At 36.0% G+C, this 25,447-nt stretch overlaps 1 protein-coding gene across 1 annotated transcript in view; it reads left to right on the top strand.

The window, feature by feature from the left end:
- Positions 1-25,447, top strand: part of LRRC7 (leucine rich repeat containing 7) — a 572,997-nt gene that overhangs the window by 529,059 nt on the left and 18,491 nt on the right. Inside the window, exon 27 of the mRNA XM_054482958.2 lies at positions 13,885-13,975. Within this exon, the coding sequence (XP_054338933.1) occupies positions 13,885-13,975 (91 nt within the window). The remainder of the gene's footprint in view (positions 1-13,884; positions 13,976-25,447) is intronic.

Raw genomic sequence — 25,447 nt, 5'->3', positions numbered from 1 at the left:
CAAATGCCATACTGAAACAAATATGTAACCATGTTACCAAGTTAAATGATTTGGATTAAATGATTGAAAATAAGTCCTTCTCACGTTGCTTATTTGCCTTTATTGTTTTGGGGCTGAAAGTCAAGTCAAAAATAATTCCGTCTGACAAATCCTATATCCCTAGCACCTTACACAGTACTTGGCACATGACAGATGTTTTGCATATTTTTGTTGAATTGAATGGAATTACTTGATAATATAAGAAATGTATATATTATATGTATATATGAATCTATGCATAGTTATCAAGTAAGAGTAAGTGCCCAAACACAGTATGTGTGTGACTTTCATGAGGGAGAAGGAACTGGTCCATATTTAATTTCTCAGCCACAGGCTTATTACTGTTTGAATGCTATGAAATACATAATACATCATTCTACTCCCCCTGCTTAGTTAAACAAAAGTTAGCTGTATATAAGGTGACTTTTTAAAATGAATTTTGTGATGGAAAATGACTTTCACTAACTTAAAGCTCTGCATATCAGAAAAGGTTCACCCCAATAAACAATTAAGCAAATACTTTACATAAACTCATTTATTTGACTTTTTTTGTTCTTCTCTCTGAATTCACTGTCTTTAATTTTTTGCTTTGTTTCTTATCAGTGATTTGAAGCTCATTAATTCACTTCCTATGTAAGAGGTGCATAATCATTTTCTACATTCCAGGGAAAAGCTCTTAAGCATTATCAATGTATTTAAGATTCAGTATTTTGACTTAGAACCCCAGAAATTTCCCGTTATATAAATAGGTGGAACTACTTGATACTGCTGATATTTGGCCATCTGCAACAATTATGAAATGGCTCAACATAATATACTGAAGATTTAGATTCACTGAGAAGACAGGACATGTGAAAAGGAACCTTAGATCAGCTATACAAACACAGTTGACATGTGAAAAAGGAACCTTAGATCCACTATACAAACACAGTTAAAAAATGCAAGGATCCCCTCAAGTCAGCTCCAAGGAGATCTTCTATCTCCAATGTACTGCGTTCTCTCAGAAAGTCCTAGAAAAGTAGAAATCCTAAGATTGCTTTAACATTTTATTCTCAGAAATGTTTTTTGGTTTTTTGTTGTTGTTGTTGTTGTTTGGTGGTGTTTTGTTTTTTTGTTGTTGTTGTTGTTTTGTTTTGTTTTGTTTTTGAGACAGCATTTCACTCTTATTGCCCAGGCTGGAGTGCAATGGCACGATCTCAGCTCACCGCAACCTCCACCTCCTGGGTTCAAGCGATTCTCCTTCCTCAGCCTCCCAAGTAGCTGGGATTACAGGAATGCGCCACCACACTCAGCTAATTTTTGTATTTTTAGTAGAGACAGGGTTTCTCCATGTTGGTCAGGCTGGTCTCGAGCTCCCAACCTCAGGTGATCTGCCCGCCTTGGCCTCCTAAAGTGCTGGGATTACAGACATGAGCCCCTGCGCCCGGCCTCTCAGAAATATTTTAAACTAATTAGCAAGATCACAATCAGCTACTCAAGTTTTCAAAAATGATAGTTCTCTGAAAAGTGTTTAAGCTGCTTCAGCCTGTGCCAATGTCACAATAGAAACACCACCCAGCGGGCCTGAGTTCATTCTATGCAGGCAGAAGATGTAAATAGCAGTTGGTCTTTTGAGCTAGAGCTGAGGAAAAATAAAAACCACACATATAATAATCTAAAATTTTCCTTTACCACTTTATTATGGAAGTTCTATATTTTTGGATAGCCTAACTAGTCCTTTGATCTTAGATATTTTGCATCATGTCTATGGCCTCAAATTCATTGTGTGTAAAATGAACTGCTGTTTATATTATATCTGAAATCCCTCCTAGCTCAAAAATTCAACTCTTTGAAAATTGTATGAATTGTAGTGAAAAACAGCTGAGAATAAACTAACAACATAACTCTATAACATTTGGTAAGTGCTGCTTATTAGCAAAGGAAATGGCTAATTTTTTTCTCCACTGATTTCAGAGAAATTATCTTAAATCCTACAGTCTGGAAAAAAATATAGCCAATTAATCTCAGATCTCTTACCTACTAGAATGTGAAGCTGGGTAGAGAAGTATGCTATAGCTTGAGCCAATGTTACAGAGTTCCTTCCTCCATGACAGAAGCAAAATAAAGATTTTTCCCCTTTGCTAGAATTCAGAAATGTATACGTAAGTATTATAACAAAATTATACATAGTATATCTTGCAGATGGAAACATAGGTTAATGTCAGGCCAGACATGATGGCTCACACCTGTAACCCCACCACTTTGAGAGGCAGAGGCAGGAGGATGGCTTGAAGCCAGAAGTTTAAGGCCAGCCTTGGCAGCACAGTGAGACTTTGTCTCTACAGAAAATTTAAAAATTAACCAGGTGCAGTGGCAAGCACCTGTAATCCCAGCTATTAAGGAGGCTGAGGTGGGAGAAGTGCTTGAGCCCAGGAGTTAGAGGCTGAAGTGAGCTGTGATTATGCCACTGCACTCCAGGCTTAGTGACAGAGTGAGAAATCTGTCTCAAAAAAATAAAAAATAAAAATAAAGACATTAGTGTCTACTTGCAAGGTATTAGAATGCTCTTTTCTGACTATGAAATTCTAGAATTATATATGGGGACGTGAGGGTTATGAGGGTTCAGTATTTCTAATCCTGGAGAGGTAAAAACAACAGCAAAGTGCTAGGAAATGGATTCCTCATGCAAGAAGTAGGAAGAAATTTTCAGCCAAGAATACTGCAGAAAAGCTGCACCCAAGATGTCTCTTCTCTCCACAAATGACTATCAAGGATATGACATTTTATTTTTGCCATAGAACTCACTTGTACCTAGTCCAATAAAATCAAAGCCCACTTTCAATAAAGAAAAAAGTACATGGACTTTAATCAAATAAATTATGTATTTACAGTTTCATTCATACTAATTAAAAAGCACACATGGCCAATTATACTTTCTGAAAGAAATGAGAATGGCTAATTCTAAAATGAAATTGTTTGCAATATCAGATGCTAAGAAGGCAAGCTATATATTTATTTATAATACTATTGTCTCTTAGTTTAAAGAATGCTGGGAAGAAAATGGGTTAATAACATTGAGTTATCTATCACTTAAAAGATCAGAATCATGTGTTTTCAATGGAGCGAATTTATTTACAAAGCTTAATGTTCAACCTGGAGAATCGAAGTAAAAGAAAAGAAAAAAGAAAAGAATGGCCCTCCCTAAGTGACAATACTTTTGAGGTTTAATCTAACCCGATAGCAAATAGCAAAAGATATATGAGAGAGCACAAGAGATATATCTTTCCCAATCCCTCTTCCCAAACCCAGAATTTATTAGATCTCTTTCTTTCTCTATAACTCTTTATACCATCCACTCTTTTCTTATTCAGCTATGATATTATGAGCATGTTATTTGAATTACATGAAGATGTGCGCAATAAGGGATGATGTTAATTAAAACATATTCACATCATTTTTCTGTTGTACTATTCATTTTCCCGGAATAGACACATTATAATTACTCTAAGACAGCGTGGCATATGGAAAGAGCAACTGACCCTTCATAGACTCACCTTCTGTTAAGTTCAATTATATAACAGTAAGAGAAAAAACTGAAAGCATATGGAATATAAAAATATGCTAGGATGAGCCATGTGAATTTGCCAATATTTGAAATGACAGTTTTGTTAATTTATCATCACAGTTTCTTTTTTCTAATGTTCTTTACAGGTAAAAAAAATGCAGTCTAATTCATTATACATTTTATAATTCAAGATATATATGAATACAGAAAATCTAGTAATTATAGTTACTCTGTTGAAAAGATGAATAGACTGGAAAAAAATATATACTGTACCTGATAGTTAACAACATGATTCACAGTTGTAACCTAAAACTCACTCGCAAGTATGTCCTGTTCAATCAGGGAAGCCAAACCCTCTCCTCTTCATTTACCCACCCCCATCTCCATACATAAGCCTAATTTTGGCAAGAAAGAGAAATTATATAATATATAGAGATTTAGTTGATGACATCCAGATTTTGCCAATAACCAAAACAGATTTTTCTAATATGAGATATATAAATAAGGTACTTAATTGAAGATAATTTTATAGTCTCTTTTACCTTATCATCATTTTAAGGGTTTTGGAATTTGCAATCCAAACATACTCTTTGTCTATGGCTGTATTTCAAGATGCTAAAAGAGAATAATCAATGAGATAATAATTCAAACAAGCTAGATATTTTTCTTTTTTTCTTGTCTTAGAAAGAACCTTGGCCCAACAATTCATATAGACAGTTCAAGAAACTACTGTCAAAAATAAGTCTATCAACAAATACTTGGACTATTAACAGAGTCATTATTATTGCACTTTTTTTACTTTTTTAAAGTTAGTTTTTGGTAAGTTGTTCAGCTCAGAGCATCTTATCTTGGCCAAAATCATGGGGTTTGATGCCCATTAGACCTATTATCATTGCTCTATTCTATAATCATTGACAATTCCACTCCACATCCTGATTAGTGTCTTATAAGGGAATATCATTAGAAGCCCCTTAATAGGTAGGAGGGAAGTCATGTGTCCTAAGGGAGCTAAAAGCTAGGGAGACAAGGTGAATGTATGCACTCATTAGGAAACTAATAAAGTACTTGATTTTGTGATGTATCTAATAAATGTTGTAGCTGTGCTAAGGGAATGGAGTGATTAATATAAAAGTGTGTATCCTGGGATACAGAGAGGATGGCCACTCACAAAAAAAATACAAGATGTAAGACCCTCCTCTTCTTACCTCCTCCAGTGAATCACTGAGGGAGAGGGAGAGGAGATCTGTGTGGCAGGGTGCACTGGGGATCATGGAGATCTCTGGTTGTGGAGGGAGGCGAAAGAAGGGAGTTTATTCCTGGTGGAGCAGAAGTTCCTCCAGACTTAACAGAGAGAAAAGGAGGAGAAGGAGGAGGAATACCTGTGGGCTAGGCTGGCATGAGTTTTCAGGAGCACGGGTAAGAGGTTTATGCTAGAAAGGGTGAGTATGGAGTGTAAAGGAGAGAATATTGGAGAGAAAGACCCCAGACTCATGTGTTAGAGTCATGAAGAAAGGAAACCCTGGGATTTTAATAAGTTTTTTGTGGACTGGGAGAATGTCAAACATGGAGATGAGTTGGAGTGAGGCTCAGGATGGCGATAGGGGGAGACAGCGAGCAAGATATGGCATTCAAGGCTCAGAATGGGAGAGGTAAGTTCAGACTCCACAAAGAGAAGTCTAAATGAAATGTCTGTTTATGGCTGGATCTGTTGTACACAGATATATATACAAACACTGAATCAACGCTTCCTTGTCTGAATGGAAATTTGATGGCTCTCTTAATGACCAGTAGGTGTGATCAGCTTGCTGAGAGAGTTTTCTTGCTTAGGTAAAGCTCACTTATTCAACAGCCTCAGCTAGAAGAAACAAAAACATAAGCTAGAAAACAAACAAAGTGCTTCTGAGGATCCATAATTAATGTCACAAAGCCCATGCACTAAATCTCATTCCTTTTACTCATAAGAGAGAATTTATATCATACCTGGGAGTCTTTTATCTAGTTGTCCAGACCACCAAGGTGAAAGCCTTTGGCTCCAGGCTCATTGCCAGAAGCAAGAAGTCATAGCCAACAGCTTCACTCTGCAGTAGAGAGAAACTTCTTTTAAAAGCAAGAAACAGAAGAGAGCAACTTCTTTTCAAAGCCAGAAACAAGATTTTAAGAGTACATTGTACTTTTAAAGTAAAAGCAGACTGTACTTCTAAAATCTTGTTTCTGGCTTTTAAAAGAAAGTTTTGTACTTTCAGTACAGAACAGTTTTCTCAATGACATTTTTTGACATATCTTCAAAAAAAAAGAGTTCATGGTCAACTAAGTTTTGAAATCACTTCATACTCTATCCCTTGTTTCAGGACTTTACACTGTACTAAACAGGCTAAGAACTCTGAGAAATCTTACAGATATATTTTTCAACATATTTAACCATACAGTCCTCTTTACCAAAGCATCAATTAACCACTTCCACACAACACATTTTGGGAAATGTTTGTTACAGAAACAAACTAACTGGGCCATGGCTGTGCCTAAGAGAGTGTTGATGTTCACAATTATTACCGTAAATCATTAAGAAAGGGTTGATGTTCATTTTCTGAATTTTAAAAAATTTCTGAAAAAAAAAAAAACTTCCAAAAAAAAAAAAAACCTGAAGAGTGAGAAATTGTTTATGGTTAAAATGAAGTGTTGGACCCTTAAAGAAATAAACTTAAAGTATTTGAAAATTGTACTAAAGCATTTCCCAACAAGGCCAAGTAAGTTCCACATTTCTATAGTTTATCTTATTTGTGGTTAGAAATCAAAAGCACCAGAGACACTGAGGGTGGGGGACTATGGAGGAATAATCACATAATTTTTAATGTTTAGGTAAATAATTGCTTATAATGATGTAATACATTGAAGAGTAAGATTTTAATACAATTGGATTAGAAGGGAACTAGAAGTAGGTTAAAAACTATGTTGGTCAGGCACAGTGGCTCACACCTGCAATCCCAGTGCTTTGGGAGGCAGAGGCAGGAGGATTGCTTGAGGCCAGGAGTTCAAGACCAGCCTAGGCAACATAGCAGACCCCGTCTCTATGAAAAAAATTAAAAATTAGCCAGGCGTGATGGCACACATGTGTAGTTCCAGCTACTCAAGAGGCTGAGGTAGGAGGATCCTTCAAGCCCAGGAGGTTGAGGCTGCAGTGAGCTATGATAGAGCCACTGCACTCCAGCCTGGGTTACAGAATGAGAACCCATCGTTAAACTGTCTTTTAAAGTGTGGTTTTATATGCCAGATTTTGACTGCATATTTTTATACATTTAGTTTTGTTCATGATATACAAAGTTCTTGCACAGAAAACCAATAAAAATGTTGAGGAAATACTTTTTGAAAATCAAAAAATATTTTGATTTATTTAGTAAAACATGAAAACCAATAAAACAAATTAAGTTTTTTAAGATGACTCTATCCTTCGTAGTTTAGTTAATAGAAAAGTAACATCCATTAAGTGTCTTTATTGTGTCATTTAAATCATACAACAACCCTGCAAGATATCTATTATTGACAGATGTTCGATAACTTATTTGAGTTCTTCCATTGTCAACAAAATAACAAACAGAGAGAGACTCTTTAAAAGAAAATGATGTTTATTTGGGAATAGAGCATTGAAATGGGAATACATATGCCATAGTAAGCTATGTGTGTATTCAGGAAGGTAAAGAAAGACAACGGTTTTTAAAGGAAAAAATAAGGATTATGTAACTACTTTTAAATAATTTACCTTGGCTACAAAGATCAATAGCAAAGATGATGCCAGTCCAAGACTGGACAACCAATTGCTGGGCAGATGTCCCTGCAGAAGTATTTTTTGTGTAAAGTTGCAGTGGTTTTTGTGTAAGGTTGTGTTTTTGCAGTCTTTTGTGATAGTGTTTGTTATCGGATATACAAGTATGAGAACTCTCTCTTCGCGGCCTTCCCCGCTCTATTTGCCAGGTTTTTTGTTTTGTTTTGTTTTGTTTTGTTTAACACTAGTCACTCTATTTGATTCTGACAACTTTCACACCATTACGCAATACTGATTCTCTGGAGCAAATTTTGCTGATAGTGTCATATTTATTACATTTTCTAATTTATTTATTTACCTGGAAAATGTGCATCAAATGCCCACTGTGTACAAAGTATTGTGCCAAGCAATGTAAACAATGTTATATGAATGTAACCAAATTCCTGCCTTCCACAACCTAGTCCTGGAAATAGACATACCCAAATTATACAGAGCAGGAAACAAAGCAGGAAGAGAGATAAAAAGAGCTGAATATAAAACATTTGATAAAATGAACCTGTCATTTAAGAGCCTGATAAAATGTCATTTAAGAGCCTGATAAAACATTTGATAAAGTGAACCTGTCATTTTTATCAAATGAGCCTGTCATTTAAGAGCAAGCTCTTCATCAAAATGGAGACCAGCCTGTCTACAAAGAGCCCCCTGAAAATTAGGGGTTGATTTTGCAGTTATTCTTTTTGTGAAAAGTAAAAGGAATGTGGCTTGTTGGGAAATTGGCTTGCAAATCAAGGTAGGAAATTTATTTGTTGGAGATGATCATTTGATATGTTTGATAAAAAGGAAACAAGCATTCAAAAATCAGAGTAGATAAAGAAATAAATTTATTCAGATTTACTATTATCAGTTCCACACCTGAGTTTCTATTCAAATAATTGAGTCTTCAGTTGAGTATATTCTATCTTGCCATATCTTTTATGAGCCTTAATTCATGAGAAATTCAAGCTGCAGTACATGTGTGTACTTAACACAGAAGAGAAATTCTTGCCAGGCGCGGTGGCTCACGCCTGTAATCCCAGCGCTTTGGGAGGCGGAGGTAGGCGCATCACGAGGTCAGGAGATCGAGACCATCGTGGTTAACACGGTGAAACCCCGTCTCTACTAAAAATACAAAAAATTAGCCGGGCGTGGTGGCAGGCGCCTGTAGTCCCAGTTGCTCGGGAGGCTGAGGCGGGAGAATGGCGTGAGCCCGGGAGGCAGAGCTTGCAGTGAGCCAAGATCGCGCCACTGCACTCCAGCCTGGGCGACAGAGCAAGACTCCATCTCAAAAAAAAAAAAAAAAACAGAAATTCTTATTTATGTTTTGTTCTGCAAAGGTTTTTTTAAATACTAGAATAAAACTCATTAAAACTTCAAACTTTCTCACATTTACAAAAGCAATGTAAATTTTTCATATGAACTCTCTAAGAACTGAATGTCTATAATTCGGGTTTTTGATAGAAAGGAAAGTTTTTTAAATAGCTTGGCATAGAGTCAATGTAGTATTGATTATGGAGTATACTCAGCCCTAAATATATCCCAATACTTAATGAGAGTACTCTTATCAGATTAAAATTTGAAATGAGAATTAATTCTAGTTAGTTAATGTGAAGCACAATGAGGATTATCTGAGATTCCTACTCTTTCTCATAATACCTGGCAATCAGGATTGAACACCACGAAGGCTTGCTCTTAAGGCACTAATTTGGTCGCTGCGTTATTTCATTTTCCCTCATTCTAAGAGCTGTAGGCATTCAAAGTGCAAGATATCAATGTACTAATATTTCTCTAACATACCAAATTTATGTGTACTGGTCCTTTAAAAAGGATTATCCCTTGGGTGGTGAATTTAAATCAACCAGAAATCACATGCCCATATCTCTAAGCTGATTTCTTTTTTTGGAGTTTAAAATGATCTGTGCTGTCCTCCCTATTGGATAATCCCACCAACCCTGTGGCCAGGCCTTCTCTGAGGCTATTTTTAAGCTTAGAGCTTTGGATAATAAGAATGCAACAGAATTTCTAGGAGAATTACAACATCATCTGGACTGTTTCTGCAATATAAACATCAATAATTTATCCATTTAACAAAACATTTACCAGAAGGTAATCAAACATAAATCCAGGAGAGAACAGGAGAGGAAATTCAGAAACCAAGTGTGTTTTACGATAGATTGATGAGCTGTAATTGCAAAGCTCTACTTTTTGTTGGAATTGCAAATACTATTTTCATTAACCTTCAGTCTTTTCATGTCTAAATCATGAAAAGAGACAATTAAAAAACATTTTGTGGCACAGAAGATATCAAATAAAAAATTAAATAAAGGAGAGAGAGCTTCTGGAAATAATGTAATGATTATAGTAAAATGTTCCTTCATACTTTCAAATCAGCTAAAGCTAGAAACCCATTAATTACATATTTTTTAAGGATTAAATTTTCAGAATATCTTTTCCCTTTTTAGATTGTTTTCTTGGTAACTTCATTTCAACTTAATAAGCCATTTATTTCTCATTTTTCATTAGGTTGCAATTTCCTCAAAATTGTACACATTTTATTCAAATCTATGATAGTGTGTTTATATAAAACATATAGGTAGCCAAATGCGGCAATAAAATTTAAATCTTTTATTAATTTAGCATTTGTTCTTCAAATCTTCTTTTACATAGTATGCATATATTTACTAATATAATATACATACATGTAAATCATATGCATTTATTTTTTCAAAGCATCATTGGGTTCATACCCTGCAATGAACATTGCATAGTACCACCATTTATTTCCTCAGCCTCTTCTTCTTCTATGCACATACACACACACACACACACACACACACACGTGAACAAAAATGCAAAACTCCATTAGTTAGAATATTGTGATTCTTCTGGTCTTTATTTTAACTGGAGAAGCCCTACACGAATATAGTAACATAGTTGTTTGATTCCCTGTCTGAACTATCCAAGATGTAAGCCTGATAACCACGTTCATGTTAACAAATACAATGTCAATTCATTTTGCTCTTCTGTCCTAAGAATGAAAGAGTAAGTTTCTCTGGAACTGAGATTTATTCTATTATCTCCTTCCACTCAAAAAAAAAAAAATGGAGATTCAGCATTTTTGTAGATTTTTAATTTAGGACTAAATGTTATTTCTACCAATATTTTTAGAATAAGTTAAATTAAACGTGATAGAAATCTGAATGGGAATCACAGTTTGGCAACCACTGTAAAGAACAGAATTATCTTTGGAGGTGAGATAGCAAAAATTTTTTAAGGGAAAAATGTTCATTATTTTATCATGTCCAGTGAAACGTCAGCTCAAATTACTTGACATGATTGTGGTCTTATTATTTCAGTGAAGTAATGAAAGAAACAAGAAGAAGGAATATTACAGTATCAGGTGATTCAGCCTTAGCCCTTTCCCTGGTTGTTTGACCTCAGACAAGTTGTTTGGTCTCCTTAAAATGAAGGTCTTTCATTTATAAAATGACAGGATTAGTCTAAACCAACAGGTTTCACACTGGGCTTTCATGAGCAATGTGGGGGTGGGAAGGTATTGGCAAGTAAGCTGGTTTGCTGGATTCAATCTTTCTTCCACCTCTCTCCCTTTCTCTGTCTCTCTCTAAAAAGATCTGTCTAAATGTTCTACATATTGGGCTATCTGTCTTTCTTTTGAAGAAGAGATTTTTTGAACTAACACCTTGTTTAAAAAAAATAGCCCCTCTACGTAAGTTTATTTTTATGGTTGCTTCCCATGCTAAAGCCTATTGTCTAAAGTCACATGTTTTGGATTCGGTGCTTTTTTTTTTTATTTCTTAGAAAAATGATTCCACACATGAACCATTTTTGAACACCTTATTTTGCACATACTGTTACAGAATTTACCTGAAAAAAAAAAAAACAACTGTTAACATACTGAGGGCTCGAGGAGACTCCAGGAATGAGGCAAGACAAGGACTGTGGTCCTTTGGGAATCACACTTGTTCTATGCCTCAGTGAAACAGCAAAGAGAAGATACCCCTCTCTTCTTTGCCCTCCTCTGAACTACTCTAGCACTTTATTTCCCTCTTCAGATATTAATTCAATTCAGCATATATGTACTGAGGGCTCATTCTACATGTGGCATTTTATGTTATTTTTAGTTACTTGCATGACTTATTTCCCCTCCTGAATGGCTACTTCTTTGATTGGAGCCTTCCTGTTTCATCTCTTTCTTACTACCCATCCCCAGTGTCTAACACAATGCCTACGGAAGTGAGTACAAAACAGACATTCTTTGATTTAAAAAAAAAAATGCTAAAATAATCACATTGAGAACCGACTAACCTTCTTTGAAGATCTTTCATGATAAAAATACCACTCCAAATTAACAGCTATGACTAATTTGCTAAGTTTTATACCAATTTTGCCCTTAACACAGATATTTTTAACATTGATACAATGTCAAGTATGATGATGAACAACATACCATTCATGGCCTCCAAATCCTAGAAAATTTTTTATTTCTTTAACTGTGAGATATTTAAATTTTGAACAATTCCCTGAAAATTCTCAGTGGATTTTTAATTCATTGCAATTCTAGGTTTGAGTCTGCAGATAGAGAAATCTGAGCACTCACAAAGTCATTATTATGGTATGACATTCAAGAACTCCATTGTTAAAGTTCAATTTTAATTTCACAATTAAGTTATAACTTTTGGTCAAATTGAAGGCATTAAGGTAGTCAGTACATCTCTCAAAGCTACAGTGGAATAAATAATTATTTCATGCAAGTTTTCTATGTTCCTGATGTCTGAAACAGGTTAAGAGTAGAAAAAAGCATGGACCATGTGCTGTATTCTTTACTCTTCATCACCAACTGATCAGAAATAACATCAAATGTAACCTCATTGTCTGATTTTTAGTATAACACAGAGCAAGAAATTTGAGCTGTATAATACACCCAAACTTCTACTCAACTACTGTTTCCTGACACTGAAACAGCCAATGCCAACTTCTGTGGGCATTTTCATTTATTAAATGTTGTTAAGGAATGTATTTAAGATTTCTTTAATTCAAAGCAAATTTTTACTTCTAATTACATGAATTTCCAAGAATTTATATTCTGTCATCTAGTATTTTTTTACTGGCAGATTTACTATGGTTCACAAGTGTAATATTTTGGAATCTTCTTTACTACATCATTAGTCAATCAATTTTAATGAACTAGTGATGAGATATAATGTATCATATAATTTTCATCTAAGTTTTAAAGGCTATATGGCATTTCTAGAGATATAATGCTGCTTTAAATTTGAAAAAGCTAAAGTCAATGAAAGAGTCTAATTATTAAGTGATTGGTTATCTGAAATATTAATCATATTTTAAGAAAGCATAAAAACAGTAAGTAAAATAAAATAGGCAATGTGTAACCAAAATAAGTATCAGTCCATTGAAAATTGAAGAAGTCAACCAGTGAACTGGCTCTATTACCTCTATTCAGCCAAGCTGTCGACTGACTCTTTTCTTAATCAACTGAGTCTCAAACCGCAAAGAAAACAATTACATAACCATCAGTCATTCAGTTGCCAAGATTTATTTCTATCAAGTTTCAATAAGGTTGTATTTAGTTTTGCCTTTATGGCAGTGAAGGCTTATGGGATACATTTCTTTCTGTATTAATAATAAAAATCATTCCAATCAAGACAATCTGCAACTTAATGTAGAGAAAATCAGAAACCCATAGCACTCAATACAGAGAACAATGTACATTTTGTGACATAAATATCACATAATAGACAGATGGAACTCTGAAACTGTAACCTTAGGCTATGTTTAAACTGAATATCAGTTGCTTATATCAATGATTCTTAAACAGAAGACAGCAGACATGTCCTCTGTTACTAATGTCAGTGTGTTTTATCCCCAAGGGATGCATTCCTTAGGTATACTGGATTGATTGAGAACCACTACTATAGATAATAAGTACACTTGCATTTAGCAATAAGGGAAATAAAAAATATTTCTCTAATATAAAAGTGTATAAACCAAGAACTTCCCAGTGAGTCAAAATAAGATTTAAATGTACTATAAGTGTCCAGTCATGTTTGGCATGACTGAAATATTTGGTCATGATGATGAGTTTATATTAGTGTTTATATAACACTAAGGTAATGGCCATATGCCCCTTTCCAAACCACCCCAATCAGCCCCTGCAAAAACAAATCAGGACAACAACAATGGAACTGAACTACTATGTCACCAGTACATCTATCTGTTATTTACCAGGTTATCTTGATGATTAGCACAGTGCCAAAGACATACTGGGTACTTAATAAATATTTGTTGAATTGATAAATTTGGTTGAACCTGGATAAAATTAGTTACTTCCATAATTGCGATTCCATTGTGAATTATAAAAACTGATAACTTTTTGTTGCTCAATGCTCCCGTGAATTTTCTGAATAGAAACAATGATACAGTGATAATAGTTTGCATTGATTGCCCTGTTTTATTTGTGTATTTACAGGCAAATGGACACAGTTTTGTACATATGGAACATGAAAAAGCTGTATTACTACTGAAGAGTTTCCAGAACACAGTAGACCTAGTTATTCAACGTGAGCTTACTGTCTAAATATTTTTTATAAATAGTGAAGATACGTCTAGCCAGACCTAATGTTCAAAAATAAATTTATACATAGAAACAAATTTTGCCAATTGCTGGACCAATGGCAAACATTAGTGCCAAATGTATAATACTATATGTTAGCACTGACCATCCTTAAAAAATGTTAACTCTATAAATATGATGTTCATGTGGTTATGTATTAGTTTTAATTGTCAGCCTCTGGCTGTGCATTGGTGCAGTTTTGTTTCTGTTTTTGTTTTTGTTTTTAATCAAATAAGTTTCTTCTCGAAGTGGATTTCATATAATTTCGGAGCACGGAAGCACACACAAGCTCTTTATGAATTCTGCTCTCCATCAGAAACACTGCCTCAAAGTTGTATATGCCTTTATATAGAAAATACAAATATAAAGAATTGTAATTCCCATAAAATATTTCTAGCACAAGGTATATGTTGGCATATATACAAAAAGAATATAGAGAAAAACAATATTTTCATAAACTAAACATCTCAGATAGAGAAAAAGTATATCTTAAAATAAGACTTTACTATATTGAATCTTTTTCAATAAAAATTACATGATAATGCCTTATGAAAGTAACTGTACATATGGTATAAAGTGTTTATATTTGGTTCCATATTCATTTGCTAAATTGTCATGACACAGAGTGAAATATTTCATAAATTAGCCATTTATCTCTGGGACCCGAATAAAAATAGGATGAACTAATTTGTTCAATGCCTTTAGCTGATTACAATACATGCAGAGTTTAGAAACAGACTAAGAGTCATTGTAGTTAAGTCTTTTTCACCACAAATTTAAGCAGTGGATGATGGGTGGCAGGAAAGGTATTGCTTTATTTCTTTCAAGTTCATGTTGATTATAAACTGTAGCCCCTGTGATTTCTTTACCTTGTAAATGTGGAATTTATTTGTGTGTTGCTTAATCTAATTTGCTACTTTTTAAATTATTTAAAATGAGTTTTGGAAATTGATAAAATTTATCATTACGAAAGACTGCTGTTAGAAAGTTATGGTAGGTGATTTTAAACCCTTGGTATTTAAATATGAAACTTCAAATATAATTTCTCAGAGCTGTGGTCTACCTGTATCATTAATTTCAATGGCTATTTTTCTGGGCAGAAATAGATAAAATACTTTTTTTCCAAAAACAGTTTCAAGGTATGTAAAATCCTGAATGCTTTTTCACTGGAGAGAAAGACAAGCATGGTTAATGTAGAATTATTTACTTTTCCATCGAAACTATTTTCCTGCATAAATGATCAAAATTTATTTTATAATCCTTCAAAATATTTATCTTTCATATTAGTCATTAATTTAATTACAATATTAATTTGAATTTCCAGGATAATTTCCCGGAGTTGGTTACATGCATTCTCTTTCATAATTTTACATAGTTCTTTTGTTATATAATGAATTTACTTTACATGCTAGTGTTTCAAGTATTGTATGAGGATTTTCACAATAGTATCACTGAATGATGTCACCAAAGCTCTGAGAATAATATTTGTAAGTTAACTGTTTTATGGGGACATTGAAAATATTGTATTTTTGTAGGGTCTATTAAAATGAGTGTCACTTATTAGAAGTACAGTGGTATTTTTTGGCAATAGAACTTGTCACTTGGAAGAAAATAATACTTCACTTTATAGATGATGCACTAATTTTGATGTTGCTTTATGTCAGGGTGACATTATACCATGATTTTATAGGGTTTGACAATTAGCTAATGATTAAATGATTGGCCTATTTAGTATGTTTCCCAGAAGTAACTTTTAAATGCATTTTAATATATTGAGAGTTTCAGATGAGAAATGTCTTTCAGAGACTAATTTTCTTTGTTGAAAACTCATGTCAAGCCACCATATCCAGATATTATAGGATGATCATCATTAATCAAGACAGAGGCCTTTACTGACCTCATAAGATCACTTAAAGAAAAAAAACTCATGGCTGTAGTTTGGTGGCAATGGAACATCTGAAATCATCCCATCAGTTTTTCTTAATCTTTTACGGGAGAAGTGGGAGAAGAGCCAGATATAGAACTGCCCCAAGTCTTTTTCTTATGGTTTCTATATCAAACCCAGGGCTTCAGGAGATCCTTCTAAGACACACAGCTGAAAGGATCATAATCCTAGTAAACACCTCTGCCACTCCTGATGTGACAACATTGTCCTGAGCCACTTCTTTAGTACTTCCTGTTCTGCAGTTCAGAGATGAGGAAAAGAGAAAAGGGATCCTTGATCAACTGGAAAAGTTATCTGATATGCCAAAGCACCTCATTGTCAATACTACTACCATGTTGCATACTGAGAACAGGCAGGTAATAATGAAAACAGGCAGGCCAGGCATGGTGGCTCACGCTAGTAATCCCCACACTTTGGGAGGCCAAGGTGGGCGGATCACTTGAGATCAGTTCAAGACCAGCCTGGCCAACATGGTGAAACACCATCTCTACTAAAAATACAAAAATTAGCTGAGCATGGTGGCGGGCACCTATAATCCCAGCTATTTGGGAGGCTGAGGCATGAGAATCAATCGCTTGACCTGGAAGGCGGAGGTTGCAATGAGCTGAGATTGTGCCACTGCACTCCGGCCTGGACAACAGAGTGAAACTCTGTCTCAAAATAAATAAATAAATTATTTATTTAAGTAGAAAAGAGGCATTTTTTTTTTAGGTTGACTGAATAGAATCACTAAACACTTGAGGGGTATAAACCTCACTAATTCTATAAGTGATGAAAACCAATTATACATTGATTTTTGATTATTGACTTTTTGCAGTAACTGATTTTGCTGCCTGAAATTATAATCTGGTTATTTTAACAATTAAAAAAAAGTCAAGGGTGTGCCTTTAAAAAAAAAAAGGAAAAGAAAAATCAATTAACAACAAAAAGGACTGGAATTCATGATGGCTCCAATAGATTCTACCTCTTAGTCTTTAATTTTTATTGGACTGTTTCTGAGGAAGGTGTTTATATGTGATGAGTCAGTAAGATCTAATGGAGGAGACTGAGAAACATTAGAGGTAGAAAGAGCAAGTGATGAAAATTACTAGTAAAACTGCAAATTTTGCAAGACAAATAGACATTAGTGGACAATTTTTAAAACTATTTACAAGGCTCATAATATTTTGTCATTAAAGCTCTGCTATGATAACTCCAGCCTTCTGATGACAACACAATAACCTAAACATACATAATAACTCCAAAGTATAAGTGCATTTTTGACAAGGAATATTCAAAGTCAGTATGAAATACAACATTATACTAATGTATTGCTCATTGAAGCCTATAAAAGATATGTATCTCCATTACTTAGAATTGTAATTATTAGGTTGCTGAAAAAGTAATTGCGGTTTTTACCATCAAAAGTAAGGGCAAGAAGCACAATTACTTTTGTTCCAACCTAATACATAGATGTAAAACAATCTCAGTTTCTGGACCTTACCTTGGATCATGACCTTTGAGATGGAAAACAGCTTTAAGGAGAGACTGCCAAGCCAATGTTAATTTGCTCTTAATCTTAAAGATGATTGAACACATATCACTAATGTAATTGCTTGTTTAAAAATAGGACTGACGTATCTTTCAACTCGTGAGCTAAAGAGAGAGAAGATTCAGAGGGGAGAAAACATGGAAGAAATTAGATTTATATATTCAAATATTAAGTGAAAAGTATCTGAATTTGCCAAAATGGTTAGATGAAAGAAACCAAAAAAAATTTTATTTTTAATCATAAAATCTATTTAATATATATTTAATATCTATTAATATTTAAGCTTTCCAATGTAAAGCTTTGGAAAATGTAGTGTGCTTGCCACCTTGTCTTGCCATTTAGTATGTTTACTAACTGTTAAGGACAGTCTTAACGCTGTCCTTAACTAATTTCTACCCCTCGTTAGCACACTGATCAAATATGTCTGATGAATACATTCTTATCAAGAGGCAAGAATACAACATAACCAAGTCAAAAGCCATACTGATGTAGGACTGCCACTCAAAGTCTTTGATAAATTCGACCAAACAACACGTTTGACTAATTCTTGATATGCTGACCAAACAGCAAGTTTATTGGCACACTGGATCAGTAAAAAGTTATGCAAATAATGAAATCCAATAGGTTAAGATGGTTCCTTTATCTAGTATAAAGAAAAGCGGGGTTGAAGTTCCACTGTAGTTCCTTTCACAGAAATGCTAAATCTTACTGAGCTTAATTAAATGTTCAAACTCTGGGTTGGTAACGTGTCCTCTCTTCACACTTGTAGCTACCTGATCATCTGGGACTTGGGGAGAATCTCCAGGTTGGTGATCACTTGCATGAACATTTTCCCTTAGCAATACAACCACCTTCTGTTAAGAAAAGCATCTTGCCTTGGCTCAGGATATTTCCCATCACTCACCAACACCATACCCAAAGAATACATTATAGCAAGAAAACAGAATGTGGGCTGTGGACAAATAGATGTGCGCTATGTATGGACAGCATGTGGGTCACTATTACAGAAGATCCTGAGTGTCAGCTCCATTTTGATCTAAACTATTCAGGAAATCTATTTTCCAAGATGCACCACTTGTACAAACTAAGGTAGATGCAATCAGGTTTTCCAGTCATATCCTGAACCTTCTGGGGGCATTTCTGTTTCTAGCATGTAAAACTGACCTGTCTTCATTGCTGCAGTTGCTGCTATAGATCCATCCCTCCCTCCAACTCCCCATGTTTTTCCAAAGGCAGTGGATGTCTGCTTCTATCCTGCTGAAACAAAGATAAGAGACCCTCTTAGAGTGATAGCTGTTCGGAGAGCCTTGAGTATCAACAGATGGTTACAGCTCCCAATTGGGGAGGAACTTTCTTGGGTGATGCAGGAAGCTGGAGTAGTAGCATTAACCAACGCCCAAAGATGGAGTGCTTATAATGTTACTGACAACAACAAACAAAGCCTGTGTGCAATGGTGGGGGTGGCAATGCCTTTATAAAACTGTTTCCACTTCTGTTTTTAAAATGTTGGGTTTTGCTGGATTGAGGAACTTTCTCTAAGCCTCTCAGCTTCTTACTGAGACAGGTTCCAATCTTCCTTACTTTCAACACTGCCTGCAAGAGAATGGTTTGGAAACACTCCCTGGTAAGGATATATATTGCGCAGCTTCTACTTTGGAGAATTCAGAGATTTTTGAAAAACCGAGGGGGCAAGTCTACTCTAAGTTTTTATTTAAAAAACATACAGTTAAAGTATAGGAATATTGAGTCCCTTGGGATTTTAGCCATGTGATTATGTCAACCTTCCCTAAGAACAGTTCTATGGGAAGTAAGGAGAAAAGACCTGAGAGAGGAAAAAATTCACTGGTTAGCTTCAGAGGCATTTCTTCAGCTGGTAGAGTCTTCCCAGTTGGGTTCTGAGCTCATGCTCTTTGTTACAACACACTGAGCACTAAGCAATGTAAGAAATGGGCCTGGATTAAGGCATGCAGAAATGAGAAGGATACCTCTGCAGCTCTGTCAATACTTCCACAAATTGTCTGCAAAACACCCCTTTTGTGCCCAATTTTGTTGTGGCAGCACCTCAAAAGGTGGAAGGTTGTGAAATTCACGCAGCATTTATGTAAACATTCCATGACTCTTATTAGTCTGCGGTTGGAACCGCTATGTATTCCTACCTAAAGACAAGGTCTGGGTCAAATTTCCACAGGTGAGATTTTGAAACCTAGCATAATTTTCTCTTCTCCTTTTTTGAAAAAAAGACGGTTATGTGACTTTTTCTTTTCTTTCTTTTTTTTTTTCTTGAGACAGAGTCTTGCTGTGTCACCCAGACTGGAGTGCAGTAGCGCTATCTTGGCTCACTGTAACTTCCACCTCCCGAGTTCAGGCAATTCTCATGCCTCAGCCTCCTGAGTAGCTGGGATTACAGGTGCGTGCCACCACACTGGGCTAATTTTTGTATTTTTAGTAGGGACAGGGTTTCACCATGTTGGCCAGGCTGGTCTCGAACACCTGGCCTCAAAAGATCCACCTGCGTCGACCTCCCAAAGTGCTGGGATTACAGGCGTGAGCCACTGTGCCCAGCATTTTTTCATTCTTTAAGCTAGCATAGATTTCACTGGGTGTAGAAATTGGTGTTGAAAGAAAGTTAAATGAATCACTCAATCTTTCTCTAGTTTTGAAAGTGTATTTTTTTATCACTGTTGCACAAGTATATTGTTTGTGCTTATTTTTTTCCTTCTTTAAGATAACAGGTTGAATAAGCAGCCTAACAAATAGCCAAGTATCTTTACATCCAGAGTAAAGTATCTTAGTCCAGGGACCTTTATTTCCATAGCAAACCCTTGTATTTCCTCCACAGGAAAACATTTACTGTAGCTGAATCTCTGAGGCCTAAAGTATATTATTCATAAACTCAAAACATTTGGAGACATTTCATTGAAGAATATAACAAAAACATTAAATATTATGATTATAAATATTAAAATAAATATTTGTTGGGCATCAACTACGTATCAGGTACTACAAGAGATGTAATGTGGTCCCCTCAGCACAGAATCTCACAGTCCAGAGGAAAGATGAGAGAAGTTCCACATCAAAGACAGTACAAGGCAATGTGGTGAGTCCCTCTGTTCCTGCCCTCAACCATCCTATTGCAAAAGGAAATCGAGTCTTTATCTAGTCAAATCTGTTTCAGTTTGCGCATGGTTTGTTCCATTTGGAGCTACAGATAGGTCTTCTGCTGGCTCCTGTGACCTTCATACAGCTCACATAAAGAGTGTCACGAAGCCGGGCGCGGTGACTTATGCCTGTAATCCCAGCACTTAGGGAGGCCGAGGCAGGTGGATCACATGAGGTCAGGAATTGGAGACCAGCCTGACCAACATGGTGAAACCTCATCTCTACTAAAAATATGAAAAATTAGCCTGGCATGGTGGCACGCGCCTGTAATCCTAGTTACTGGGGAGGCTGAGGCAGGAGAATTGCTTCAACCCAGCAGGCGGAGGTTGCAGTGAGCTGAGATGGCACCACAGCTCTCCAGCCTGGGTGACAGAGTGAGACTCCATCTCAAAAAAAAAAAAAAAAGTGTCACGAAAAGTGTGAGCTAGATGAATATTTGCCAGGATTTAGGGCAAAATTTGATAGGCTAAACGTGGCAAGTGTGAATGCCTTACTAGACAAGATAAATAGCAACCAGAATCTCTTGAATCTCTGGAAGAGGAGCGAGAATTTTGCCAATTCGTTTGTTCTAAAGAGGAAAGGAAATGAAGAATGGTGTCCCTCAACTTGGTCCAGCACTGTGTCTGTATGCCCCTGACATTATGGGAGAAGGAGATGGAATTCAACACTTTAAAAAGCATGGGAGGTTTGCTTGAAAAGAGTCTTCTAGGTTCAGCAGCCCCAAAAAGTCCCTCCTATGACCACTGTCAGGGAGCGTGGGAATCCATGCTGTCCAATGTTAGAATGACCCACTCAGAAATGCAAGGAGTTGAACAATCATTCAGCTGGCTGCATTTCATGTTTATTTACTTCACTTTTTTGGTGGAGAACATTTTCACTACACACTGCTCAAGTGATCCCCTGAAAATACTGTTTGCATGAGATTGGATCACACATACCCTATATCATCAACATCTATTCTTCTAAGGAATTCTGATCCTCTGAATCTGGAAATTGTTTTCTGTTCTTCACCCTATGCATACTCAGTGTTTTAGACACGTATAAATCCTTACTTTTCCAAGTATTCACTGTGTTTTATATTTCAGCTTTTGCCCACACTATCCCTCTACTGGAATGCCTTCCTCTCCCTATTCCCTTTCTAAATTATTAAAATCATATGCAGCCTTCAGAGCCAAGCTCAAACAGCACTAGAACCAAGAAACCCTCCCTAATCTTCATGGAAAAAAATTTCTGTACTCAGCACTACCATATTAATTTTCTTATATTGTTTAGTATCTTTCCCATTCTGCCTGAGATCATAGCTATTTGGTGTTTGTTTTTCCTATGAACTTTAAGCTTTTAGAGAGAGAGGATCAGACAATACTTAACAAAGGCCTTCTAGACAGAAGAGCCTCAGGAGAGGTAAAATGACCAGATGTTTTGTTTACCATATATTCTTAATGCCTGTCATAGTGTCAGAAGCATAGTATAGGTTCTCAATAAATATTTGTGTAATTATTAAGTGGATGACAGGCCTGGCACATAGTGTACTTTATAAATATTGAATTAAACAGCAAGTTGATGTTGAATTTGTGTAACTTTAAACTACCAACCTTTCATCTTCTCAGTTGACTCACAATTCCCGTTAAAAAAATTTCTCCTTTTTAAATCAGTCTTCCTCCTCTCTTCAGCATTTTTCTAAGACATTTTTGGTCTTTTCTGCTGTGTCTCAGCAGTTACATTTAATTTTCCTTTTATGTGTTCTAAGGACCTTATCACTATCCAAAAAGTAACACCATTCAAAATGTTTTAGAAGTGGCTTTTATTTCATTGGAGCACATCATATCTATCCTTTTGATTCACTTGGGTTTCATTTCTCTTTGAGAAGAAGTCATGCACATTGTCACTTGGTAGATTACGTTACCTAAGCAATTTTTACAATTTGGAGGTGGAGGGAAGAATAAAAGATGTCATGAGAGAGACGAGGCTACAGAAGTGTAGTTGAGAGAAAGGGGTCTCCAGCCCCCTATTTAGCTCTAAATTTTAATTAAACTGCTGCCAAATGCTGCCCGTCCTATAAGTAGATGAAAGAATAGTCTGTCCACAGGCCTTTGGCCACAGTTGAGCATGACAATGTTTACACACTGCATTTTGGCGTCATCTCATGAATAGATCCCACCCCCTATATCCCTAAAGTGAAGATGTCATATAGTTCAGCCAAAATTATCAAGCCACTATAAAAGCTATATAATTGATATGATTAACTATTTAGATAGAACACAGAAAAAAAATTTTGTACCTTGACAAAACCATATTACCCCTCCCAAACTTTTATAGAGATAGAATCTGGCCTGTTGATCTCAAAGTAGAAAGAGAGCATGCTATTTATACTGCCACGATCTTTGGCTTCATTAGATCCTTCCCCTGAAGGGACAAAAAATGGAATCCAGCCCCTTAAAAGAAAAATGATATCTACCTGGGAATCTAATGATATCTAAGAGCCCCAGGTTGGTAAGCTCCTAACCACAATCCCTTTATTACCTTGTGGGACCTTAATGTCCTTTCAAGTAAAACATTTCTGTCCTAGCTTTCTCACAAAAATATTTCCCATGTCTTTCTATTTGGGTTTCATAGCAAAGTGACTCCAGAATTGAGTGAAATATTCCAAAACACTAAATGTTTTGTCATTGACGCTTTTACTTATACTATTAATATTAATTACCCCTATTCTACCTCTGCTTTTTAATTTCTTTGTATAAAGAGAACTTAATAACTATCAAGTTAATTATGTCTTCTTTTCATAAAATTCTTGATTTAGAAAGATTTAGATAAAGGCATAGTATATCTTGAAGGAAACAGCCACCATTGCTGTCTTTAATAGCATGATGCCTCAAACTCTCCAGGGGCCTACTCTTTGGTATCTTATAGTCCAGTGTCTATACATTTACGTGGGTAAAAGAATGCCAATGTCTCTTTGAACAAAAATGAATGAAAAATGAACTGGAAAAGTGAAATATTAATTGAGAGAGTGACATTATCTTAGGATAGTAAGAATATTTTAGAATAGTAAGAGTACTTTAATGAAATATTTTTAAGTAAGAGCATTTTAGAATAATGAGAATAATGAGTGAGTAGGAACAAGAACAGACTAGGGCTGGGAAAGAGGGGATTTAGTAAGTTATTAAGGAAGAAAGAATGAGAAAGACAAAAGAAGGGCGATAGAGGACTGATACAGAGAATCAGAGAGGAACTGGATAAAAGAAATCAGATTCAGGCATATCCTCCAGTCTCTTCATTCTGGTGACCATGCCCCTTCTTCCGACAGCCCTGAATTCCCTTCCTCTCTCTCTCTGCTCTCTCTCGGCCAGAGGAGTAATCGTTCAGCTCTTCTTGGTTTCTGGCTTCCCTCCTGCTCTTCCAGGTGTCAAAAGAAGAATTTACAGTGAAAAATAAGGTGCATATTAGAAATATATTTGATTGCTATTCATTTCTAGAAACTATTTTTTTCTAACGTCATAGGTAATGCTTTAGTCATACAACTTCTCAGAACAAGGAAAAAAGTTATCTCATTTTTAAAAATTACCAGAGTACTTTTCTTTTCTTTTTTTTTTTTTTTTTTTTTTTTGAGACAGAGTCTCACTCTGTCATCAGGCTGGAGGCTGGAGTGCAGTGGCACAATCTCAACTCACTGCAACCTCCGCCCTCCAAGTTCAAGCGATTCTCCTGCCTCAGCCTCCCGAGTAGCTGAGATTACAGGCGCCTGCCACTGCACCCGGCTAATTTTTTGTATTTTTAGTAGAGACGGAGTTTCACCTTCTTGGCCAGGCTGGTCTTGAACTCCTGACCTCGTGATTCACCCACCTCGGACTCCCAAAGTACTGGCATTACAGGTGTGAGCCACCGCGCCCGGCTGTACTTTTCTTAAATAAAGACTAATGTCAGACAGTGTGGCTATAGGTAAAAGCTCTGTGGAGAAAGAAGCAAAATTATTGTCCTATCATAAGACAGAAAGGGACCTTGAGAGGATCTGGTTCATCTGTCTATCTTCAGGGAAGGATTCATGCTATTCTTAAATTCCTGGAGCGAACGGGTGAACATTTCCCTCTGTAACCCACCCTTATAAAGCAACAAATTGTGTTTCATCTCAATAAAATCCTCTAGTTTAAATTACTGCGTTCAACTCTGACAAATACTATCCTCATATTTAGTTGTACACATCTACATACTCTTTTAAAGAAACATGTGCCTGCAGTTCAGAAGAGCCACCACTAGATGGAGACCTCATATCTACATTTTAAATCCCAGCCTTGGCAATTCTCTAGCTTGGGGGAGCACAGGCTCTACACAGTCCGATTTTTGTTATTGTCGTGGGTGTTTTTTGTTTGTTTGTATTGAGACAGTGTCGCTCTGTCGCCCAGGCTGGAGTGCAGTGGCGCGATCTCGGCTCACTGCAACCTCCACCTCCTGGGTTCAAACGATTTTCCTGCCTCAGCCTCCCGAGTAGCTGGGACTACAGGCATGCACCACCACGCCCGGCTAATTTTTGTATTTTTAGTAGACAGGTTTTCTCCATGTTGCCCAGGCTGGTCTTGAACTCCTGGGCTCTATCGATCCGACCGCCTCGGCCTCCCAAAGTGCTGGGATGGCCTTACACAGTCCGTTTTTATGCCCCTTGTGCGGATACAATTGCTAACAACACCCCTTTCCTTTCTCTTTTGAGAAAATTTGGAACAATGCTCTAAATTTACACAATTTAAGAAAAAAAAAAAAGAGCTTTGAGCTTATTTTAAGCAGTTTATGTGTTT

The sequence above is a fragment of the Pongo pygmaeus genome, chromosome 1 (assembly GCF_028885625.2).
Source record: "Pongo pygmaeus isolate AG05252 chromosome 1, NHGRI_mPonPyg2-v2.0_pri, whole genome shotgun sequence".
NCBI lineage: Eukaryota > Metazoa > Chordata > Mammalia > Primates > Hominidae > Pongo > Pongo pygmaeus.
The sequence above is the reverse complement of the archived record's forward strand: the minus strand, read 5'-3'. Positions and strand labels throughout refer to the sequence as shown.